Source organism: Pholcus phalangioides, unplaced genomic scaffold, assembly GCF_987345545.1.
Source record: "Pholcus phalangioides strain wild (caught in Gottingen) unplaced genomic scaffold, Ppha-v1.0 ptg000022l_1, whole genome shotgun sequence".
Classification (NCBI taxonomy): domain Eukaryota; kingdom Metazoa; phylum Arthropoda; class Arachnida; order Araneae; family Pholcidae; genus Pholcus; species Pholcus phalangioides.
Genome location: NW_028301615.1, coordinates 29154882 through 29181537, shown reverse-complemented (window position 1 = coordinate 29181537; position 26656 = coordinate 29154882). Strand labels below are relative to the sequence as shown.

The 26656-nt window shown below is 34.2% G+C and overlaps 1 protein-coding gene across 2 annotated transcripts in view; it reads right to left on the bottom strand.

The window, feature by feature from the left end:
• LOC149070152 (uncharacterized) overlaps window positions 1-26656 on the bottom strand; it is a 65678-nt gene that overhangs the window by 13961 nt on the left and 25061 nt on the right. Inside the window, exons 3-12 of one of the 2 annotated variants that reach the window (XM_089250256.1) lie at window positions 22220-22408; window positions 17162-17362; window positions 12364-13265; window positions 9729-9886; window positions 9161-9287; window positions 6242-6491; window positions 5392-5527; window positions 5083-5243; window positions 1566-2066; window positions 1210-1415 (exon numbers count right to left, since the gene is read on the bottom strand). In XM_089250256.1, the coding sequence (XP_089106382.1) occupies window positions 1210-1415; window positions 1566-2066; window positions 5083-5243; window positions 5392-5527; window positions 6242-6491; window positions 9161-9287; window positions 9729-9886; window positions 12364-13265; window positions 17162-17362; window positions 22220-22408 (2831 nt within the window). The remainder of the gene's footprint in view (window positions 1-1209; window positions 1416-1565; window positions 2067-5082; window positions 5244-5391; window positions 5528-6241; window positions 6492-9160; window positions 9288-9728; window positions 9887-12363; window positions 13266-17161; window positions 17363-22219; window positions 22409-26656) is intronic. The other variant, XM_089250257.1, reaches the window with a different exon arrangement.

Sequence of the window (26656 nt, the reverse complement as noted above, 5' to 3'; positions counted from 1 at the left end):
CAGAATTTTAACTATTGTGCTAAGATAACATAATGGATCAACTGATAAATAAGCGCACATGAGCGTAGGCAAATTCATGAACACTGATGGCAAAGCAGGTGACACCCACACGCACCTCATAAACACACCCCAGAGGAATTTCTATCATTCCCAAATTAGTACATGCCGTAAAATGTTGAACATAAATGGGGTCCCTTACGTATTTATGGTGTTTGTGTGATGTCATGTGTTCTTATTATGCCATCTATCTTCCAGCAGATACATGAATTTTGTAATTTGCAATAATTGTGTTGCTGCTGTCTCTGAGGAGAGCCTTCATTAAACAGGAAAGCAGCATTTGCATTTGTACCAAAGGTGGAAAACCACAAAAAAGCAAATTCAGCTGACTACCACTGTGTATAAGGTCTTGTGATGCCCACACATTTGCACTTTATAAGATACTTCAGCACAAGGACAGTTTATTTTTTCTTTACTTTATCAAGAGCTTATACACTCCAAACAATGGACGCAAAGGAATACTATATACCAGGTTTATATTTTTTCATCTTTCTTTGACATTGTGATGAAGTTTTAATCAAGGATTTAATTCCCCCCCCCCCTCCCCTTTGAGATACTGTTGGTATCTCAATTCAGTGCAAAATTATGTTCTTTATGAAAATATCTGGAAAGCCTCTTTGGTCAAAATGAACACACAATACGGAATAAAAAATAATGTTTGGCATAACAACTTTTAAATGCTTCATTGAAGTCGGTTAACATTTAAACTGCTCTCCATTATTTATAGATGATGAGCATAGAAGGTTGCTGAGGCACTTTTTCATGAATCACAATACAAGTTAATAAAAGAGGGAACTGTTCATAGAGAAAAGCATAATTCTGACTGTTCATGCAGCCAAAGATTTACAACCATAAGAACATGAGCACTAGTACATATTAGGCGCAAATGCGAGCCGATCTCCCCACTAAAAAGTTTCGCCACAGAGAGCAACAGGCCTACAAACAGTACAAATATTCAGTCACTACACATCACTCACTTCACTTCTGAGATATAGATGGCAACACTAGATACGCACTCAGACTGTTAGGTACACGCACACTTACAATTCCGGCACAACTCACTAGGTAGTAAATTGCCTATGGTGATAGACCCGAGTTGTGCTCTGTTTGAAAAAAAAAGTACATATTATTTCTGTATTCCATAAGCTTTACCTGTAATCTCTGACAGGCCATGGCATATTTGGTGGAGGTAGATGTTGATTGAATGGTGCAGCTGAAGTTGGTGGTTTTGACTCACATGAATATCTGCTATCTTGAAGTGGCATATTTTGTGATCTCCCACTATCTGAGTGTCTAACTTGCTCAGAAATAGAAGGCACTTTGTTAGGATCATTTTGGTGCTCCCAAGAACTTGGATCCTGTATAGAAAAAAAAATCATTTTATTAGGTGGTATGAGACAAGCTCTCAAATACATGTGTATACTTATAAAAACTATCAGAAGATTGAAAATAATTAAAATTGAATTGCAAATGAAAAGTGAACAATCATTATAATGCAATAACTTTACCTTCATAGATTCCCTGTATTGGTTACCCATCATAGGAAGCTGGCCAGCATTAGCCACATTAAACACTGATTGCCCTCTGAAATTACCACCAGGAAACTGTGACTTGTCTCTCAAATTATCCATGTCAGGACCACCCAGACGTAAATCAGTGTCCTTGATTGCTGGATCTACAGCAGAAGCAGCATTGCCTCTCATATCTACGTCTAAATGCATAGATGCATTTTGCATGTTATGCCCCCTGGTTCTTGCCATTACTCTTCTGAATAAGTCTTCAGATACAGGGCAGTCAATGACTTGAACCTGAGGCTGAGGCCCACCAAGTCGTACCCTTCGAATCTGGCCACCAAGCACCACTTCAAAAGGCGGACCTCCAAATTCCCCTTTGTATGGAATATTATTTATGTACAATTCACGGGAAGGAGCACCAAATTTCAATGAATACATTTTTCCATTGAGCTCAAAGGTGACTGGTTTGCCATCAAACCTCAGCATTATTGGCTTCTGAAAGAAAAAAAAACATGTCATATTATATATTTTTTGTATCAATCATAAACTGAACCAAAAAGAAAATGTGTCTACAAAATGATTAATCAATTTCATTAGAATCAGCAGAATAATATAGAATACTGCATGATAACATTTTTTCAATCCTGTTCTCCCATATAAAAAACCAAAATAAGCTTTTACAAGTGCAATATTAAAGATACATGCAGGCTCAGCGACGTCACTATGTCCCTTGAGAACTCAGACCATCTAATGAACCCGGATCCCTTTTAAAAAGAGTAAGAGTATAACCATGTCATCTGTGAATTAAATGTTTATAGGTCCTTATCAGAGATTTTGGGCAACATGTTAGGAACATCATCGGCTTAAAGGGAAAAAGGGAACCGCAAGCAATCAAGCGAATGACTTTTTTATGGGTTGCACAAATGCTTGTATGTCATGTCAAATATTTTTAGAATGGTGACTAGTTTCTAAATTTCAATTAGATTCGAATTTCTAGTCACCGAATGATCCCACTGAACCTCAACAACCAAAATGTTTTTCATGATTCAATAGCAAATTAAAGATTCTGTTGATTTATAAAAACTAAAATATTGATGATTAATATAAAAATAAACAAGTGACTCAGAGAAGGTTGGCCTAAACTGTGACATTATTGAAAAAAAAAAAGTTGATTCAAGGATGAATTTTAAAGCAGCAAAATATCATTTAGAAAAAGATTTTTGGTTTTTTTTAGATTAACAATAGCAACTGCAAGTTATGACATTTAACCCTCTAAGCAGTTTTTAAAATGTTTTCTGATCCACATTATAACTGCCACATTGCAAATCAAACATTCTACAAATTACCACCTATTTTCAAGATTTTTTTTCCTGATTGTGAGCTAATAAACGCCCCCCCCCCCCACCCAACAAGAAACCAAGAAAATTAACTTCATTAGCCCAGTGCTTTCATTTCCCTCATTGTAATGCCAAGACACCTGCCATGAGATGTGTGGCTTTCTAAAAAGACCATTTTTTGGGGGGGAAATATTTTTGTATTATTTACACTGAACGTATATTTCTTTACTGTGCTGAAAAAAAAGGGAAAACACACACACACAGTCTCTTTCTTTCTCACTGCTGTTATCTAGCTTTGAACAAAAGCTGACTCCACCCACTGACAGTCGATTGATTACAGGAAGTGAAAAATATGTTTAACTGCAAAAACAACTTCAAAGCATTTTTATTAGAGATATTTCGGGGTGACAAATAAAGCAGAATCAAGATTGACAAGATATCTCAGAATTGCCGCTGTAAGCAGGGGTCTGTCCAGACTTTTTGCACAGGGTCCTGTTTTTGTGAAAATGTACCTTATTTTTGTGAAAATGTACCTCATTTTTGTGAAAACGTTCAAAATAGCAGTGAAAGTAATACTAATTAAACAGCAACCTCATTTTCCTATTTCATTTCATTTTTATTATCATTTTCCTAGTTTTGGATGCACTCACAGCTTGTTTGTGTTTCTGGCTATATATATGCTTGTTGACACATCGTGTTGGGTGATCACCAAATTGCACCCCTTGGTCAATCCAGGGTCCCTTATCAAAAAAATGTAGAACATATTTTGCAAAGAAAGCCAGATGCAGAAATGCTGTAACATAGCCAACTGTGAAGCTTCTCAAAACGTGCGATGTTCACCAAATTCGGTATTTTTGGACCCATTTTTCTAGCTTCTGTAGATGAAATTTTCTTAAAATCCGGCTCTACCGACGAATTCGTAGCATCTTTCAGCGCTTCCGATAAATCAGCAATGTCTTCCACCGCTTTCGACGAATCGGTAATGTCTTTCGAAGAAACGGAATTGTCTTCCGCCACTTCCGATAAATCGGTCATCTCTTCCGCCGCTTCCGACGAATCGGCAATGTCTTTCGAAGAATCCGAAATGTCTTTCAGCGCTTCTAATAAATCGGTAATGTCTTTAGGCGCCTCCGATAAATCGGTAATGTATCGCGCCGTTTCCAAGGTTTCGACAGCGTGGTTCGAAACCGATGAAGGAAGCAATGTTTCAGTAATTTTTTCCGGGTTAGCACAATTGGAATTATCTGTATCTGACGTCTTTTTGGTGACGTTTTCAGATCCTCGTTTAAAAAACGATGTTATGGAGCTGCATCCCCGAACGTCAGTTGGCCGTATTTTTTTAATGTAGTAATCACTATTCCTTGAATTTCCACCTGTTGGTGGTCGACCACGCTTCATATTAAATTTTCAAAAATGAAAGCACAATACTGGAAAAAAAACGTGCACAAAAAATCCAATTCTACAATAAGCATCAACTACGCTGATTTTACGACTAACAAGAGGTTGTGATTCAAAGACCATTTGAGGAGAAGTGCGGGGCTAAAGCGTTTGCATAATGGCATAGGTTGTGCGATAAAATATCGGACGCGGTCAATCCGTGGTCAACCAGCGGGATGTCCTAACAAGAAGACTAGAAACAAGGAAAGCCCTCTCAAGGTCACGCTCTTTCTCCGATCGCCTTTTCAAGGTCATGTTTTCCGGTATCCAACCAACAACTTCTATAGATAAGATTACTCATCTATGGGGGAGGGGGTGGTGGTGTTGGGCCAACAATGCATGCTTAAAAAAAAAGATCAATGGCTTTCTATTACAACTAGGGTCATAACTGATAAGAATTTTGTCGCACAGCAGTCGCAAAAGTTCGTTTTTTACGACGTAATTTTCATGAAGGGTTCGTTTTCTGGAATTTTGTGATGGATCCGTTTATTATCCTCCAAATTTTGTGAAACATCCTTTTTTTTAGTCCCGGAATTTTGTGAAGGGTCCGTTTTTTAGCCCCGGAATTTTGTGAAGGGTCCGTTTTTTAGCCCCGGAATTTTGTGAAAGGTCCGTTTTCCGGACCCAAATTCCGGCTGGACAGACCCCTGGTAAGGGTTAACATGTATTAAAATTCCAATTGGTATATATAAAAAAAAATTGAGTTTTACTCAATATGTGAGAAAGAATAGCCTTACCAGTCCCTCTATTTCAACTTGCGTGGGCTGACCCCTGAAAATTAACTCCCTTGGTTCTTCGTTGTCCAGAAGTATAACAGCTTTGTCATCAATGAAATGTATCACACGGTTCTTGTTGTCAAGTCTGAATGTGGAGGTATCTGGAGGAGGAGCTGGAAAACCTGAAAGATGGTGTATAAAAAGTTTTAGCAAAAGAAAATACCTGCTTTGATTTTCATAAAAATAACAAAATTAAAATGAGATCAAAAATCCATAAGATATAAAATATGAGCAAGTTTATCAGGGACATAAGGATCCATGAGAAATTACCTCTATCATTCATTCTATACTGATCATCACTGTCAACTGGATGTGGTCCATTGTTACCAGTAAAGCCTGGATCCATTCTGTTATGAATCATTTGTCTGTCCCGTTCATTGTAAGGCACATTGAATTCATCAAATGGCTAAGATAATAATTAAAAAAGATTATACAATGCACAACTATGTTAAAATTGGTCATTTCAAGATGTATGTTTTATAAGGGGAAAAACTAGAATTAATGCAAACAGCATACAGTGAAAAAAAAACTTGATACAATATTTTGTGAACCAAGAAAAATTTTGTTGCAGAGAGATTATCATTATATCGAGAGGTGGGAGTTTAACAAAGGAGTATAGACAAGACTTGAAAAAATATCATTGTAGAGGGATTTATTGGTATGTATCGTTGTAGCAAGGTTTCTATGTATATTATGAGTAAATTTATTTAATTCGGATCATTACTTTTTTCTTCACATTTTATTCAATAAAAACTTAAATAGGCAATTATTAGAAATGATAAAGAGCACAACTGAAATGTATCTCTTCAAAAATTTAAAATGAAAAGCTACATAACTATATACTACTACTACACCGTGCATGCACCTTGTATACATTCCTCTACAGAATTTCAAATGAATCGGCCCATGCTAGAGAATGTGTGTTCTGAATGTATGTGTGGCCCTAACGTATTTATGTTGTCAAGTTGTGCTTGTTTCGTGTTTGTGCTGCTACATGTTTTCCATTTTCTGAAGTAAAAATGGAAATCATTGAATATACATGTTTTGTCATATATCATATATAGCAATTCTAACAGTATCTCATATCAACATTAAAGTAAAATAAGCTAAACAAACATACAGGAACATTCCTGGAGTGCTGCTGCATTTCTTTGAAATGCTGGTACTCTTCACTTGCCCATGCTCTCTCTAAATCTCGCTGCAATTCACGGAACTGATTCTCACTTATTCTTCCCAACTGGTACTGTTCTTCAGCTTGACGCAACACATCTTTTGGATTCCCAGAAAATATGTCATGCAAACGTCTATCCATCAATGGATGTGACATTAGTTTCATACCAGAGTGGCCACTAAACCGATTATCAAAATCCCTAGAATTGAAATTAATAGCAAATTCAATAAATTTCCTCAAATTTGTTTAAGACCGAACAAGACCGAACTAATAGAACTTGATACTTTTTTTTTTTAATTCTGAGGAATTTAAAAAGCAGATATAAAATGGAATCGGAATTCAGAAATTTTGAAGCCATTTTCACTCATAATTTATAACAAGGATGAACTAAAACACTGACTGTGATCAACCAATTGATTCCAGGCTCTTGTGAAGTTTACTACATTAATAACTTAAATCAGAAAAGTTCATTTTATTCAGCTCATAGCAAATTTAATCCTTGCATGCATGTGGAATATGGAATATGCACAAGAACCTTTATTTGCAAGGAGTTGTATAGTCATCAAAATAAAAAAGCTAAATTTTTACACGAACATCCTGTGCTCAAAATCTGTCAGAAAGTTCTTGATTAGAGGAAGTGGAAAACTTGTTTGACTGCAAAAACAACTTTCAACTAACATTCAGCCGTCTCTCCTGATGCCAACAAAAAAAATTCCACGTTTCCAAGTGCAATATTCACTGAGATGTTCGAAAACATCGGAAATTCAGGAAAAAAAAAACAGCAGAGTTAATTAATGCTGTTTTTTTTCAAACTTTCCTCTGCTTTACGAATTTTAATATCTCAGTAATTATTGCACTTAGAAACGTGAAATTTTTTTCGTTGTCATCTACAGAGAAAGGAGCAACAACTTTTTAATTGGGTTTTGGGGCACACTGTGACTGTATAAAAAAAATTTTATTTCAATAACTATACAACCCCTTGAAACATGAATGAGATATCTGAGTACTAAAAGTTTTTTGTATACTTTTTGTAATTGGAAGTATGCCTCTAAGACCAACGATTGGCCAGAAAAATACCATACGCCCTGTTACTTTTTTTTTAATTTTTATGAAGTACACAAAACTTTTTCAATGCACAACTTAAAAACTGCTGATACAACTCAAATGGGTGAAATATGACACATGCAGCTCACAAAATTATGCCACATAATACCTGCACAGAAGTGAAATAATTAACAAAATCTAATTCTTAAAGCATTCATAATATTATTTTGATATCATTTGGGACCTATAAAGACAAACATTCAGTCAGTAGACTATCCTGATTTTTAACATGTTGTGCGCTACTGATGGAAGATAAAACACTTCAACATTTTAATGAATTTATTAGAATATATTAACACTGCTCATACAGGCATCCCTCAATTTACACAATTAATTGGTTCCACAAAATTATCTTGTATGACAAAATTGCATAGAGTTAGTTGAATTTAACATGGGTAAGATGGGGGTTTTCATCAGAAGAATAGGAAAAAAATAAACCACACTTCCGAAAGCAAAATATTCTTTGTTTTTTTGAATGAGTCAATTATTCAAATATAAATAAATCTTGGCAATTTAGGTTATATGAACAAATTTAATACTTTTTACTTGTCTTCACTACTTCTGATTGATTCTAGTGTGAATGTGGATGTTTTCCTACCTGAAGAGCCTAATATGATAGACCAATAATACTGTTAATGAAAGCAGTCCAAATTCAGCTGATAAGAATTCGTGTTTCTATGAAAGCTTTAAAAACAGAGCTAGAGAATTGCAAATATTTTTCGCAAATAAGACAATTCTAGATTCATTGGGATGGATTTTGATTAAAATTCTGATGACATTATTGATGTGTTACCAAAAGATGTTCATTAGTGAGATCTGGTGAATTGGATTTGGAAGTTTCTTCCAATACAAGCTCAGACGTGCCAACTTTTAGAATCCAGAAATTTTCCCAAGAGGGGTATATCGCCTTCCCTGACACTTATAGACTCAATCAAAAAAACAAATTTTTTTAATCAATTAAGAAAAAGTCTCCTACCCCCAAGGCAGGTTCTGCATTGTCCCTGAGCAGAATATAATTTAATGTCAGTCTTTCCATATAGAGTAGAAAAATCACATCTACATACTGTGCATAAAACATAAATGTTTCCTTTCATGGATGCTATTCTTGGGTATATGAACTCTTAAAAGCAGTTTTATATTTTCTTCCCAAAGACATACTTAATCAGAGGAAGCAATTAAAAAAATCCTAAGTACAAAGCTTCTGATGAAAAAACTTATTGTGTTTACTGCACGGCTGTTAATGGAATACAATAACAATTATACAGGAATTTCGGCAACCAAGGACATCCCCCTGATAAATGATTGCTGATAAACGCTATGCAAACAAAGTCACGTCTTTGCCAGTTACTTAAATGCGGTCACCAAGGCATTTTTTATGGTTGCTCGATGGAAATGACCACGGCTGTCCTCTATGGTTGTTTTCCCTAACGACGACGGCAATCATTGACATCACAACAACGTGAAAGCTCGTGGGAAATCTAATTTTCTGCCAAAATCCGGAGAGCAGGAGAAAGGGTGGAAAATCCAGTCTCCCACCTAAATCTGGAGAGTTGGCAGGTCTGCAAGTTATTTGTCTCATTTACATCAACAAACCCAACAGATTTTGTTAATTTAATTATGTCATACTTCTAATTTGTAAGCCTATTTTCAGGATTAAAATCAAACTACCGACCAAATTTTGCAAATTGAAATTTCTAAAATCAACTTTTCAAAATCGTGTGAAGTGAGATACCTGTACACAAAATATAGCAGAAAACAACAAACCTTGGAGGTTTTGATATGTAAATGCTCTGCATGATACGTGCCCTAGATATTTTAGGCCGACCTAGCCGATCATATTCAATCCTACCATTATCATAGAAAGGTCTGCCATGCCTTGGTGGCATTTTTTCTGTAAAAAAAAATGAAAAAAATCATAAAATCATTCAGCTATGAAAGTTTCTTTAGTTACACTTACAGTCGTATTCGCCGACAGAGTTTAACTGTAATTTATCCTAAACAATAAATAGAGATTGAATTCAGGATTTTAACCAATCCGTGTCTATCTCTAATCCTTTAACCTGCGATTGCAGTTAAACTCTGTCAGTAAATAGGGTCGTTAGTAACTATAATTCACATATTGATAAGACAATACAAATAAGAAAAAAAAATTGATAAATTTAAATTGAATTAATTAAATAAATTAAAATGAAGGTTTACTGTTCTCAATTTAACATGCAACATAACAAAAGAAAAATACACATTATTATTGTGTGTGTTTGTGAGCATGCATGTACAAAGAATGGAAGTCTTCAATAGGAAAAACTGAAATTAAATCTTTTATGGGACTCACTGAAATCATCAAAACCTCTTTTTTCATTTCCAGCTGTTGGGTGGGGCATCCTGAATTGCTCTGGGTGTGCAGCTTTATACATGGCCCATCCTTTCTGAGGACCATTCTTCAAACCTTTAGACATAGTTCTGTAATCTTGATCTTGTTTCGCAAAAAAGCTAAAGATAAATTTACATCAATGCAGTTAACATTATCCATCTATAATTAATCTTCAATTTTAAAAACTATATACAGTAGACTCTCAATAATCCGCCAGTGCGCTAATCCAGCAATCTGGCATTTTAAGGTGGGTTTTCTATGAGTATAAAAAAAAATAAAACATGCCACAGCATGTCTGCACAAAAATTTGCTATTTAGATGAGCTTTTTCAGTTACCTTCCAGCAATCTGGCACCCTATGGTCTGATGAGGTGACCGTATATGATATAAATCCTGTTTTTCCGGGACAAATTTTTTGCTGTTCGGATTTTTTTTAGCAATAATTAGCCGCTTTGCATGCTTTTGGCATCGTATTTGGTGACAATTACCAATTTTTCCTACTTGAAATTCCCATTCTCCATATTTTTTCCTGAGAAACCGGGGTCCTGAAATTGCAAGGGCTGGAAGAGTATTTTCTTTAAGGATTTTCTATTTAAACAAAGCAATTTGAGGACTTTTAGGGATTTTTCTATGAAGATACGAAAAATCGGAATAATCTGATTTCAGACCGGAAGATTTTAATAAGGCTGAAAAATCAGAAGGCTTCTGGGCAAATCGGAAGCATTGGCACCTATGCAAGTTGTTAAGCGGCAAATCTTTAAAGAGGAGTAAAGGCCCCAAAGCAGAATGTTTTGCAATGAGCTCTCAGCTGACTGGAAATGTTCTGTGGTGAAAATCCTCACACTAGTGTTCTCTACATTTTCTGTTAAAATTCTTCCTGATTGTTCTGCGACGTACGTTGCAGATTTTGGCATATTCTGCTTTAGGGGAGTAAAAGTTTGTGAAAATTCTGTTTTTCTCTACTCTTTCTTTGATAATTTAATGCCCATTTTAACATTGTTCAGATGGAGTGCATCATACCACTTGATGGATATTACTAAACCTGTGGGTCAAGGTGTACCATTCAAAATCTAAATATTTTTATCGTCATTAACCCATTGGTACCAATACTCATTTGAGTACAGTTTTCTGTACATTTTGAGTACAACGAGAAAATGTAGGTGTTACAAATTTAATTGGAAAAAAATACACATGGGCACAAATGCGTTAAGAGAATGGAAAGTATCAGAAAGAACAAATTGTAGTACATTAATGAAAGTATATTTCCTTGATATCATAATAAGAAAATTTTGGGAAATAGTTTTGTAGCTGATGATTGTTATTTATTTATTTATACAATATGGTTGGCCCTTGGGCCTATACAAGAGGATGCGATTGAGAATGACAAAGATATTGTTTGATATTGGATAAAAAAACTAGTGATAGTGGGAGATTCAACAATAGAGCTTGGGAGTTTGTTCCATTCACCAATGGTATGAGGAAAGTAGCTGTATTTAAAGCAGTCAGTGGAAGAAAAAATAGGTTTTAATTTTGTGAACTGTTTCCATAAATCAGGCTTAGAGTATAGTCAAGAAATTCCGCAGTGATGCTGATTCCAGAACAGTAGAATAATGTAGCAGCTAAAATCAATTATAATTACAAATTATTAAAATTTTGAGACCAGTTTTGTAACAAATGATAAAATTATAAAAATTGGTAATTATTATCCTATGCGAATATTGATGATTAAGTTGCAATTTGTAGTAGTTAACAAAGTTCGACTAAGCATATGTGGGTTCGAACCCCACCGTTGCCGCAGTGGTGGTCGGCTGAAGTTGGTTTTCTGTTTCCCAACTTAGAGGTGCGAATGCAAGTTGATCTCCACATTAAAAAGTCTCGCCACAGAGAGCATCAGGCATACAATGGTAAAATCATTAAACATTGCACTTCACTCATAGGATGGCAGCATTATAACAAGCATTACACAGAAACAAAACACAACACAGACATGTACACTGCAAAATGTAATAATTCGTTAGAAGTTCCGCAAAGGAATATGGACGAGGTACATGTGTGGTTTAGTAGGTTAAAGATATTGTTTAGTAAATTTGTGTTACGTCATTTTCATGAAGGCATCAATTTTGAATGTCACTGTTCATCAACTCTACGTATCGTGCTGCTTCGAACTTCCCTAGCGCTTACCCTATTGCTGAGATTTCTCTAAACAATTTCTTCATAATATACTCGACATATGCATAAATGAAAAAAAAAAAAATGTCATCAGTTACTTTCTATTTATGGGAAAACATAATGGGAAAACAAACTCATAAAAGGATTATGAGTGAAATGTTTCAATTTGTTAATTAATTTGCATATTCTACACCACGAGTTACGTGCTTCATAGGTTTCTAACTTCATCACAGAAATTAGTTTCGTACCATTTATAGCCTTTCAACCATAATAACCACATTGAAGATTTTTTTTTCTTTAATACTCATGCATAAATTTTATACAGCAGTGTACTACGAGATCATAAGTCTATTCTTTATAAACTAATTTGGATTGACAAAATTATAAAAAATAGATTTAAGTATAGTGAAACTTCATGTCTGACTCACCCATCATCGTCGTCTTTTGCAGAGGAATCTGGTGTCTCTTCTTGTAAATCCTCGATATTTTCTTTGCTGCCCTCTTTGTCTGGAACTGGGGAATTCTTCCTTGTTGGGTCATTGGAAACGTTAAGTTTTTGAGCATCTTTATTCTTTGCTTCATTATCCACGTGCTTTATTTCAAGATTTTCTTTTTTTCTCATGCGCGGATCAGCAGCAACACCAACTCTTTCGGAATTCTTCACAAACTTTGGTATCGGCGACCTTGACCGCGAACGAAGATGCTTCTTGGAATCTTTTGAATTTTCTGATCTATCCACATTCTTACTCTTTGGACTATCTTTTTTCTTTGACCCTTTATCCCGGTGAATCTTTTTAGACGGTGAGGAATTGTCAGTTTTATCAATGTCTAACATCTTTTCATCGCTTCGTCTTTTTCTTTTGCCTGAAACACCCTTAGATGGTGAAGCACTACCCGAGTCGTGTCTAGATGGTTTTGCACTATTTCTGGCAGATTCCTTTCTGTTTTCACTAGGAACTTGTGATGGCTTATGAGATTTCGAAAATTCATCTTTGATCACTTTCCCAGAAATATTTTTTGATGGACTCGTTCTGGTTTCTTGTTTCTGCACTACGACAGAAGAGATCAGAGTTGAGGGAATGGATACTGTGGGCCTTGCTGTAATAACACTGGAGACAGAGTTGGTGCTTGCATTGGAAATTGAGGAGGCAATGACAGACGGAATTTTCTTCACATCTTTTACACTTTTTGGTGTAGAGTCTGATGATATATGTTTACAAATGGTGGGCATAGTTTTTTTGTTCAGCATCGCAGAGAGTGCCTTTTTTACCCTAGGGTCTCTCTGATTTAAATTAGGATTCAGTTTTGGATGAATGCGAGGATCCCCAACCTAAACACACAAAAAAAAGATGCATGTGAATCTAAAATCTCCCTCTCAACAAATTACTGTATTCCCATACACCATTTGGTATGGCGAAGAAGACAATAGAATAGCATCATTAAGGTACAATAAATTTCAAGTCATAGGAAAAGCAAATTATTTTTCTAAAGTAGTAAAAAATGTCAGGCTAAACATCATTCCCGCAAATTTTTATTTTACGAGTAGACTCGTTTCTTCAGTGCCAGAGGCGAAGGGGTTAATATTTAATTTCCAAATTTTGCATATGCAGAGGCTCACTGATGTGTGGATGCAAACAGTATAGAAAACAAAGACCACAAAAACTAATTCATGAGGGAAAAAATGATTCATCCCACATGTTGATCAACTTCATAATTTTGGAGCATACAAAAACATGCGGGAATACAGTAATGTAATAAGCACTTCAAGTTGCTTCATTTGATCAATAAGTTCATGCAACTCATACTATTTATTTTAAAAATAGTTACGATGCATAAAATATTAAATATATAGGAAGAAAAGGTAGAGGATTCAAACTGAAAAATGCTTGATAAATTGCAATATAATTTTTATTATTAATGTCAAATTTATATCATTTTTTAGCCGGTCACATTGTTACTGCAATTGAGAAAAAGAAATTGAAAAAATATCTACATTTACTTACTCGCCACATCTTTCCAAGACTAAATTCAAATAAATTTAATGCAATCACTTTTTTTCTTGTATTCCAAAAATATGTCAGAAAATGCTTGCTAACTTTCAGAACTAATCCTGAGCAATCGTAATGCTATTAAATCGGTTGATATATCTGAATGTTATGCTATAAGTTTGTTGCATATCTGTTCATATTTTTAACCTTAGGTGGCGCCACTGGAATATTTGTACATCAATATATATAACCTGTTCCTTTCATTGTGATGCCATGATATCGGCTTTGCGTTTTTCGGCTTGTCGGTTTTCTCCTGGTGTCTGTGCTACGTGGAATGTGAAAGTGAACTTTGTTTTGAAGCTGAATGCAGTTCCAAGGTTTCAAACCTTGTGTGGTGCCGATAGTGATCCGTGCTAAAGTTGATGATAAATTAGATCATCAATTGGACTGTCACGCAAGAACATTATTGAGCCCATTAACATTTCTGAATGGGCTACGCCAGTGGTTCCAGTCTTAAAAACTAGTACCTGAGTGGCACAGTGGTAAGATGCTTGACTTCCACTATTTAGGTTGCTGTCAATGTCCATGGTTCGAATCCAGCCAAAAGAATATCAGAAAAGTTCTTTACCGATCAAGACTGAGGCAACCACTGATAGATGGCACCTTCATTTTGCACACAACTCCAGTAGTTGGAAATTGCCACATGGCAATATATGATTGGAGTTGGTGTGCGGTAAAGTAGTCCTAATGATTTATGACTTTGTGACAATTTTAAGACCGCAGCTAATTCTGCCACAGAGTTAGAACAGTAATCACTTCCAAATATTGAAAATATATTTTCTCAGTTTGAGGATGGTCAAAAGTTTTCCAAGTTGGATCTGAAGGATGCTTATTGTCAATTTGAACTTGATAATGACTCTAGTCATTAATATGCATCGTGGTATGTTTTCATACAAAAAATGTCATTTGGTATTTATCTACCCCAGCTATTTGTCAACAAGAAATGGACAAATTAATACAAGGTTTGTGTGGTGTTGCAGTCTATTTGAATGATTTGATTGTGACAGGTAAAGATGAAATTTAACATTTGAGCCAAGGTTTTATCTAGATTGGATAGTACAAGTATAAAATTGCACAAAGCAAAATCTGAATTTTTCAAAGACACTCATGTATTTAGGTCATCATATTGACAAATTTGGTTTGCACCCAGTGAGTACTAATTGGATGCGATTGAAAAAGCTCCTTCTGCTTCTAATGTTGCAAGGAATGGTTCCATGGAACATTAGATGGAACTACGTTTTTCTTAGGACTTATCACATATTACAGTTTTTCCCTCATATGGCAACTTTGTTAGCTCTTCTGAATATTTTATTACAGAAAAATCAAAAATAGAAATGGTCTGCTCTGGAAGAAAATGTATTTTCCAAGGCTAAAGCTGTTTTGAAAATATCTCCTTTGCTAGTGATTTCGATAACAAAGAACTTATTTTAGCCTGGGATGCTAGTCCAGTTAAATTAGGTGTGGCCCTTTCTCATCCAACAAATCTTGGAGATTGTCCCATACTTTTGCTTTGAGGTCTCTCACTAAGGCTGAGAAAAATTGTAGCCACTTTGAAAAAGAAGACTTATTATTTGACTTAACAAGATTTAGAAATTATCTCTTGGGCAGAGTTTACTTTAGTAATGGAGTCAGCCTTTGTTGACATTTTGTCGGAAAAGAAACCACTGTAGCTGTTGCTAAAATTCAAAGGGGGGGCTTTGACACTTTCTGCTTATATATGCATACAGGTTCAAATTCAAGATAGGCAAGTCAAACGCAAATGCACACACGTTGAGTAGGTTACATTACCCGACTCTTGTGCTGATCTTCCCCTCAATTGGCAGAACTTGTATATTCAATGCAAAATCTATAGATGACAGTCCAATTTAAGTTCATACATTGAGGCAGTACTCAAACACTAATCTTATGTAGTGTGTATGGTGAGGAAGAGGATATTCAAGATGGATGGCCTACAGAAGTAGCAGACGATATGCGACCATTTTGTTTATACCAAGATGAATTTTCATTCGAACAAGATATTATTTTGCAAGGTATCAAAGTGTATATTTTTGAGATATTTCAAGAGCATGTCTTGTCAGAACTTCACGCATGATATGGTCTTCAAGGAATCACAGCTGTGGAAGCCTTGGCAATACAAACTCTGAGAAGTTTTTGCAAAATTTGTGCCAAAATTATTATTAAGCGATAACAGGACTTCGTTTTCAAGCCATGAGTTTCAAGAATTTTTGCACAAAAATGTTTTTTACCTTGGAACTGCACCATATCATATCCCAAAGAAACAGAATTTCAGAAAGAGCCATTAGAACTGTCCAGTCGGGACTGTATAAATTCAAGACTTTGCCTTTTCCTATATGTTTACAGCAGTTCCTGATTAACTATAGGAAAACTCTTTCAGCTGTTACCGCATTATCTCGTCAGACAAATGTTTGGTCGAGAAATCAGAACATGTTTCGATTCACTCAGGCCAGATAAATTTCTGCCATCTTTTTCAGCGTCCGTTTCTAATGCTGAATATAAAGTTCAAGACGACGTATGGTTCTGGAATTATGCCAAAGGTTCGAAGTGGGTTCCAGGCATGGTGAAAACCCACATTGGTACTACTATGATCGATTGTAAAAATTCTTCTGAAGTCACCAGAAGACATGTTGGCCAAGTTCGGCCAACATATACACCAGAACGTCTGACACTTCCAGAAGTATTATCATATCGTGATGTGCCCCGGAAAGAGCAACAAACTTCCGTGACAACCTCTGTAGATCCACAAGGGAACCTCTCTGAGTTCTCAGGTGAGAAAATTCTATTAGAAGAGTCGAAAGTAAGTTTAATTTCCGATGTCCAGAATTCTGCGTTAGTATACATTCCTTTCATTGAGATGCTTATGTGTGTTTGCGTGTCAGTATGTTTAACTGCACAGTGGTTATCTAATGTGTTTACATTAACTCCATATATTTAAGCATAATCAAAATAATGTTTTCAAAGTATAAATCATGTGGCAGATAGACGAGCATTTTTCTCTAATGAATAATAAAGGAAAAGGTAGTATGATTACTGCCTTTTCTATTAGCTAGTAAGAATTATTGGCTAGTAGTAGAAAATAGTTCTTAGTAAATTTTTATTTTGTAGAAAAATGTTAAATAAAACTATTTCAGCATTTTTCCTCTAAATAATAATAACTTACTCGTACTTCAACAGAAGAATCAGCACTTCCATGAGGCAACTGAGAACTGAGGAACTGCTTTGCAGCCAGTTCTCTTTTCCTTTCTTCTAGCTCCCGAAGCGTCTTTTGTTTTTCAAAAAGTGTTTTCAGAACTTCATTTTGAGCAGCTTTCAGTTTTTCTGATTCTTCTACCTGATTTGACAACAGCTTATTTGAAGGTTTCTATCATGAGAGTCAAACAATACGTTTTTAACATTGTGCATAAATTTTATAGCTTAAAGCATGGATTACACATTTTGTGCCACATAAATCCTGTGTGCAAGTGAATACTTTGAGGTGTATAAGATGTCAGTAGCTGATGTTAAACAGAATTTAAATATATTTAGCATTATGGGTAGCATTCTTTGCGATTTTCTTCTACAGTGTGAGTCACTGATTAAAATTACTTTTATCCTGACAATTTTGATTCTATTGTGTGCCCAATTTTTATAACTAACAAATCCAAAACTAAAACATTTGAAAAGTCTATGCTTTACGAGCATACTGTAATGTTGACTTATGGTAGCTTGTTACCATATTCTATTAGTTGGTCATTCGATTTTGTAATTCCAAAAAGTGTATCTATTTCCAAAGGTGGTCCACAAAGATTAATAATGCTGGGGTTTTCGCACTGGGCCGATATAAGTGATACAACCACAACATTGACCAGTTGAGAAAACCAAATTTTCAGGTTTTTCATCAATACTTGTCAATGACACCGATTGGTTGAAAACCTGAATTTCGGTTTTTTACAATACTTGTAGATATTGCGGATTGTATGTATTGGCCGAGTGAACCTGTTCTGAGGGGGTGGAGATACGTTTCAGAACAAAGCAGAAATTAGAATGAAAATAAAGTAACCATGTCATAACACTAGAATTCTCAGTTCTTTGGTGTTTGGCGGAGGGGCAGGGCAAATGCGATTCAGCTATCAAAAACAAGACTTTATAATCATTAAGTTTAATCTCTAGTTCTGCACAAGTAAAGTGAAATTTTGTTTAAAAATTTGATTTTCAGAAGCAGCAGCACCGATTTCATTTAAAAAATCATAAATTTTACAGTGTTATACCATTGGTTCAAATCCCTCGCTTTCAAATTTATATTAAATTTTCATTTTTAGCAGCAGATAGTGTGCAACCCAAATGGTGAAAATGAAGTTAATGGTGTCTACAAGTTCCTAAAATTTTGTGTTGTCCTCCCACAGGTATTTGGTAATCACAGATATATAAATTTTAGGAGGCGAATACCATAGTATTACTAGTTGCCATGGCAACCTGGCACCTAAGGTTTGTCACAAGTCATAAAAAACAAATCAGGCATCTATTAAATTTTATAAAAGCATTTTTCCTAATAAAAAATTGGCCACTGTTCCTTTGTATCACTTGATTTTTCCAGGAACCCCTTTCTAACCTAGCACCGACATGCTGACCTAACTTCCAAAAAAATTTTGCAGTCATCATATTCTATTTCACTTATAATACATGTCAATGTAGTCGTTTTTGAAAAATGAAGCACTTTCATTTCTTTGCTAAGCATTGTAAATATTGTTTATGCCTCTGCATGCCCCAGAGAGATACAGAAGACAATTGAATGCCGTTGTATGTAGCATCAGAATCACTAAACCTAGAATAAGGCTATATATCCAACTGCTTTGTTAAGCAAACTGTTGTTTCACCTATAGAAATGTGCATCATAATTTTGAATATTACTGTCCAAGACCATAAATTAATTTAATTAATGGTGAAGCTGTCAATGAAGTTGTTACAATAACAAATTCATAATTTAAAAATATTAAAATTATCTTCCTCAAATAACCTAAAACATTTTGACATTTTTAACAAATCGATGGCACAACCAAAAATTTTATATTTTCTTTTGATTTACTATTTACTTGATGTATATATTCATACGTCTTTTTTCCATTTTCACGCATTTCTATAATACTGTTTGTGCTTATGATTTTACGGAATATCTTAACTAGGTTGTAATGGTGTCAGCATGGATAGCCACATTACTAGGGCTGGACAAATCCTATGCAACAGGTCACCATGACGACTAAAAAATTGGTATTGGAGCCTAATTTTTTTATTGTGTAGTTACTAATTTAAAGGATGAGGACAGCACAAAATGTTTGGAATTTATAGCACATCTGCCAACATGAGAGAGGGTCACTATACCTTAAAAATGTCAAAAGCATTATTTTGGACCTTTTTCTAAGGGTGAAAATTTTCTTAGAGCCTAAATTTTTTTTTTTTTGGTTCCCAGATTTTTTTTTTATTTGTCCAGCCCTGCACATTCTGCCTTGCCAACTTTATAAGTAAAAATATAGTTTATCAGCATTTAACGTCTGGTCTGCGGATGTTTGTTCCCTTTTGTATATTTTTTCTTGTATATAAGTGAATAAAAATAATTCTGTTCCTCAACACATTGTAGACTGGTTTTTCATGGAAACATTTTTTCAGCTACTTTGAGGATAAAAACATGAGTTCGCCTGTGTGTTGTAATGTAGCGTGTTGAAATACAAGTTCACCCTATTTAGAATGCAAAACACTGCTCACATTGATATCGCAAATACCATTCCAATAATAAGAAATTATGTGTAGAACAAAATTGTTTTTAAAAATAAGTGAGTTCATATATGAGGCACCAGTCATTATTCTCAATCCAAAACTTTCCGGATTGTATCCAAGGTAATGCTTAAGAAAAATTGAGTCAGCCTCTCTTCCTCCCCCCCCCCCCCCCCATTACATGAAAAAACAAGTGATCAAGGGACAACTGTAGGATTTTAAATTTGTACATAATAATGAACCTATGTGAAATTGTACACCATAGCAATAGAACTTATCTGAAATTTTTTTCACCCCTTTATCATAAATAATGATAGGTGGTAATAATGAGACCTGAATAAATACCGTAAATATATACAGTAGGACCCTGATATAACAATCTGATTCCGTGAATATCATGGTTTAACAAATTAGTTTCTGAAATTCTAGAGAAAATAACTGTCAAACCCATATTTATTGAAAAAAATCCCTTGATATAATTTTTTTCCCCTTATTTTTCATTACCCAAAACCCCGATTGGAAAATTTCAGACCAAGAAATAAGCAATGCGAATATGACTACTGTTGAAGTGTGGAGATTTTTTTTCATTTCCTCATTATCTGTTTGCACAATGGGAGTAAAACACCTCTTTGTAATTGAAAAATGTACACAAGAAAAAGTTATATTTGTACAGTTTTGCAAAAAAAAGTGATAACTAAAACAAATTCATCAATTTTACTGTGCTTTGAGCGACTTAATGGATAACCCACTTAAATTGGCATTGCGCTTCTGACACAAGCAGTTTGCATTAAGAAACAACTGTATAGCCTGTGTATTAAATTCTTTTTTTCTGTATTTTTAGAAAAACCTGTTCAACTCTTAAAATGTGACCTTATGAAGATTTTTTAATTTGCATATATGACAGTAAACTTTTTCTCAAAAATTTTTTTTTCAATGATGTAGAAATTAAATTATTAATTCTTTGCACATATGCAGATCTTGCACTAAAACAAAATTTGTGTGCCGAGCTCTACATATTATCTGCAGCTTCTGAATAAGAATAAATATTTCCAAAAATAATTTTTTTAAATACTTATGATAATGGTGCATTTAGATGACAACATTTTGTCTGAAAAATCATGACCACAAACTATTTCCATTCAGCATCTCATTATTGGTGATAAGAGATAGCAACCAAAAATTTTCATGTAGATTGTAGGATGATTTTTTTCTTTTATAAGTTGCAAAATTTGCATGGGCAGATTATTTAAAGGAAATCAGTGTCATGGAAAACTTTAAAATTAACAAATCAGAAACTGTGATAAGTTATCTTCTATACATAGTCTTAGGATATTGTATTTATGTAATACAGTAGATTCCAGTTTTAATAAATAGTTATAGTGAAAATCTTGTTTTGATCATTTTTGTTGCACCACGGTCATTTTCTGCACAAGGGCTAATTAGACTGGAACCTACAATTATTTTTTGATTCCGAATGGCAGCCTTTTCTATATTCATCGAGAGGTTGGTGCACTAACCCCTCGATGTGGGACTCCCTGTGGTAGCAATATTTTTCTGTGGTCATGTCACCGTTTCTGTTATACCCATGTGTCAGGAGTTTTCAGACAAGGACGAACTGGGTATTGAACTCGCGACACCTCTAAACATCCTTTGGTACTTTAGGTAAGTATCTTATTGACCTAGGCTACAACACCCAAAAACCTTGTTTCAACAAAAACTTTACTAATTCCCGCCAGATAAATTTACATAGAAACAATGTATGAAAACCTGGAATTCCTATATCATGAAGTGATTTCTCCCATCTCTTGAAGTTCACTATAGGGGGATTCAACTGTTTATAGTCTTACAATTTAATATTGGCGAGATATAGTCCAGATATTATATGTAATCCAGGTATCAATTCAGTTTTTCACAAAATGTTGAATAACAATACCTTGTTTGCTAAAATAAGAAAACTCACTAATGAGATTGTACAAGCAAATAAATTACTAATTACAATTTCTTTAATATGAAAATTATTCAGCCCAAATAGTGTAGTGTTCTAGTGTAGGTGGCACAAAGTAGAATTATACACTTTTTTTCAATGCCCACTATAATAAACCAAACTAATGATTTTTACGGAATCAAATGGTGAAAAAAATGCACCATTACAATATTCATGTCCCATATTACAAAATGAAAGCACATTTGTGAAAGAAAAAAAAAGATTTCCAGATTTTATTTTTCCCGGTATGCAAGCTCACTACACGGATTAGATTTTGTAATGGAATACTATATCAAATTCTGAAGAATTGGTGTATTTCATTACTTCAGTCTAATTCTTTTTGAATATATTGTGGAAATAAATTTCAAAAAAATCAAAATGTCTCTTTCCCACAAATCCATTCATAAAAATTAACTTGAAAAAACTGAAGCAGGCCACATGTGTTTCATGAGGATCTGCAGCTGCATATTCTGAAAGTGACAAACTTACCTCCACTTTATTAGGGGCTAAAAACTTCGGATTAATGTGAATGCTTGGTGTGGGAGGTTGAGCAGTTATAGGCCATGCAGGATCAACTTGCTTCACACGTGTGTCAATACTATAAAGTATTTTGTTAGGAAATATACCATTCCATGTTTGTCTCAATTTATACATCAGAGCCCTTGTATTTTCGTCAACCTAAGTCAGAGCAAATGTATAAACTTACAAAACATTTATCAAATCAATCAACTTGTTTCTTCCTCCTCTCGCTTTCACATGCTCATGTGTGATATTCCAAATACTGTATCATGATATATTACAAGGACGAATAAGATATATACCTGACTGTTATGGTTAAAAAAAAAATTTTAATTCAATTTGCAGACCAAAATATTCATCAATTCACATACACTATTGAAGCATTTCAATTTATTACACGCAGATTTACTTACATGATTTAGATTGACTATATTTCTATAACTACAAAAAACACATGAAAGAAAAGGATGGAAATGGGTAAAACGTTTAAAAATCATTTCACAACGGGAAAAATATAAATGTATTCTGTATATGTGTATGTGCGTAAGCACAAAGAAAAGTATTCACTCAATGTTAGATACTACAAAAATTCAAGCTGGAAATTCAAACGCTTTACATGTAAAAATGCAATATAAATTATTTTATAACTTAGATTCCAAGTAATCATATGCATTTAGCAAATCAACATCTTCAAAATTTTATTTCACTAGATACATTTCAGTACAGCCATCAGTTTTAAGTTGCTTGTGGCATTTTAAACCAAATAACATTTACCACTCGCAAAAAATAAATTTTATTGCTACATTTGTTCCTGGATGATGCAAACACTTGTCACACGTATTAGAAACCCCCATGACAATGACTTGCATAGAGGATATACTGTTTGTCCCAATGAGCCTGGATTGTATGATGATATTTCAGAATCTTCCACACAAGATATGATAAAATGCTTTTCAATATAAATTTTATTTATGACATTTTTTAAAAATAAAATAAAATTTTTTACATGGATACATATAATCTCAATGGTATGTGCATCAGTAGCATTACATTTTTCTTTACGAGTATTCTCAGACACAAAAATGCTATGTATATGATCCTGTAATCATTTATTTAGCAGAACCATGAATTTCATTGACACATTGGTTGGGAAATCCAATTTCATTTCTTACTTTCAATGTAATTTTCTGCTTAAAATATCTAGTGATAAAATGGAATCACATGATTATGCATTGGCAATATAATGCAGTCCATCATGCATTATAGTTCATGGATCTTTGAAATTATCGTGAAGTCCACTATTTATTGGTTCTAACTAATGGATGAGAATATAAGCCTATAGACCACCAGTTAGCAACCTGTGGATAGCAGCCCTATTTCAGCCAAAAATGTGAAATCATTTTTTTCCAACAAATTCCTTTTGAGATCTTTCCAATAGGTAAATAACAAAATTAGGGATATTCAAAATTTTGATTTAAAGGTAGATACAGACAAAACCCCAATTAGGTTTTGGGTGTATTTGGTGACAATATATTAGAAGACCAAATAAAATAGACACTTCATACATTGATGTCTATCTTTGGTATGCAAAAAAGTCATTTAAAAAAATAGTTTGCTGGTGAAGATCTGTTTTTGACTCTTACTATTTAGTGTATATATATATAGCACATATCAGACCAAGGTGTGTCAAATTATTGAAATCGTCAGAGTACTGGAAGTAGATTGAAAAAAAAAAAAAGTCCATTAAAATGATAAACTTCTGTGCACAGAGAGAAGATAGTGTTATTTTTTCCCCTCTTCTACATATATACTCGAAAACCAGCCTAAAAAATGCTGGATTACTGCATGGGCCAGATTATTGAGTCTACTGTATTTCAGACATATTAGAGAAGCTTCATATCTAGCAGACAGACCAGGGAAAAAAACTTCAATGGATGAAATATATTCTATATATTTATGTCGATATGTGTGGTCAGCATAGTTTTGTTGGAATATGAAATAGTGTCATAAGTGCATTGGAAAGGGGGAAGCGTATATCAACTTCTCTAAAACTTTTCTTGTATAATGGGATATGGTTAATAGTAACAATCAGCAACAGAACTCTACTGACCAGCTACTTCATGACACTTTTGCTTACAAAAAATAACGTGTAAAAAGCCTCTGCTATTTTCTCTTCTAATATATTGATTTTGACAGTACCTGTAATTTGTAGCAGCTATGATCACCAATGTGACCAGCAATAGATCTATTTCCCCAAAGAATTGCACTTATCATTAGTAGAGTACGATAATTGAACAATGCATTCTGAAATATGACAACCATATCAGTATCTGACATGCATTTAATTATTATAGGTGATCAAATTAAAAGTGGGACTGTGTCAAAAACGTGAGTTCCCAATTGCCAAGTTTGTGCTCATGAACTCATTTTAGCCAAATCAAGTGAATCCCCTGCAAAAGAATTCTTTCGTGCAGTTTTATGCACAGCAAATAGCCACATCATGGAATCTGCAAATGCCAAACTGTTGCAATGCTAACATTGTGATTATACAAAAGATTTATGGGGAAAGAGATTGTATGTCATACTCGGCTCCCAATTTTGTGCATGTTCTTGCATTTTTTCAGTCATTGTTCACATTCTAATGTTAATCATCTCTCCACACAATGATAATTCTTCATTACAATAAATCCCTCTATGATACTTTTTGAAGAGATATCGAAACCATTTCAATGAGGACTTATACTCAAGATAAACCTTCGATGTATTTTTTTTAAACTTGTCACCTATTGATTCTTCCGAGGGAGTCTAATATAATGCCATTAATTTGCCACATCTAATCACCAAAAATATTAAAGCTCTCAATATTGCTTTTTTTTGTGTAACACACAGAAGTGTAATGCAATACACTCCTTTACAAGGACAAACTCCAACTGAATGAATTTTAATATAATCAACTAATGAATTATAATTTTTCGTGGTGGGTGAATGAATGCTCACAAGTACATTTTTGGTACCAATGTCGATTTAAAGATGTCAATAATGAAAAAAAAAAAAGTTATAAATTTGATCATGTTGCCACTTAATATATACAATTCAGACTAAAATGTTGTTTCTTGGTCCGCAAAATATCTTCATATCACGTTTTCAATGTACATATGAAGGGGTTCAAATCAGAGGAGAGTCACATTTTCAATGATTCTATCCTAATTTCAGAAATACTAAACTATTGACAGAAAAAATTGCGCCCTAGAATCACCAAATTTTTAACATGGGGCTATGAAAAATAGTCTAGTAAAACGTTTTTCTCAAAATGTGGATTGCACCACTCTGACTAATTCCTCTTATATGGTCTCCAAGTAAACAATTTTCCTTTAACTGATCAACTTGACACAATTACATGTGCATTACATTTTTGAATGCTCTGAAAAGGGAAAAGTTGAAATAAGCAAGACATCCATTAAATTCATACATTTAAGAGGACCTAAAATTATAGTTATCAAAGCCCAAATGTTGGGCACTTATTTTTTGCATTCTGTTGCACTTTTTCATTTTCCAGGAATTTTTTTAAGTTCTGGGATGTTTTTCCCCTTTCAATATTTCTTTTTTTCAGAATAAAATAGGTTAAAAATTATATGTATGCTAATTGGGTAGTTATAAACAAGGCTAGAATTAAAAAAAAAATTTTCATCACCCTATTTTAATTTCCTTCACAGGTAACAGGCTAGTTCCGTATCAATTCTAAGTATATTTAGTAAAAATTCGAAGAGCTGGCCAATTCACTAAACAATAAATGAAAAAAAATTCAAGGAATGCTGATCCCATGTGGAAGGTTGAAAAAGAAGACATTTTCTAAGGGGTTGATCTGGAACATAGGAAAATACTTTCATGAACTACAGGAATTGAGATTTCTAAATCTTCAAATTCATTTTAGATTAATTTTGATCCGCAAGATGCAGTATGCCCCAAAGCAGAATGTGCCAAAATCTATGACGTGCGTTACAGAACAATTTGGAAGAATTTTAAGAAAAAGTGCAAAAAAAAACCACATTATTACATGTATGGGGATTTTTACCGCAGAACATCTCCAGTCAGCTGAGGGCTCATCGCAGAACAGTGCTAAACATTTTGTTTTGGGGGTAGCACGCATTAAGATTTTGCAAGCTTTATTTCCCCAGCGGAATATTGAAGGGCAAATGACATACACAACATCAAGCTTCAGAATTCTGGTTTCCATCATTCAGTCCTTCAAGAAAGGCATTGAACTTATTGATGTTGATAAAGTCAATGAAGTTCTTCAAGTGTGCTAAGGCCTTCGCTTTTACAAAATTTCACAAAATGATAAAAAGAAAAAAAAATACACGGACTTAATGTGCTTTAAAAAATTTCTGATGTCTTGAAGGGAACATC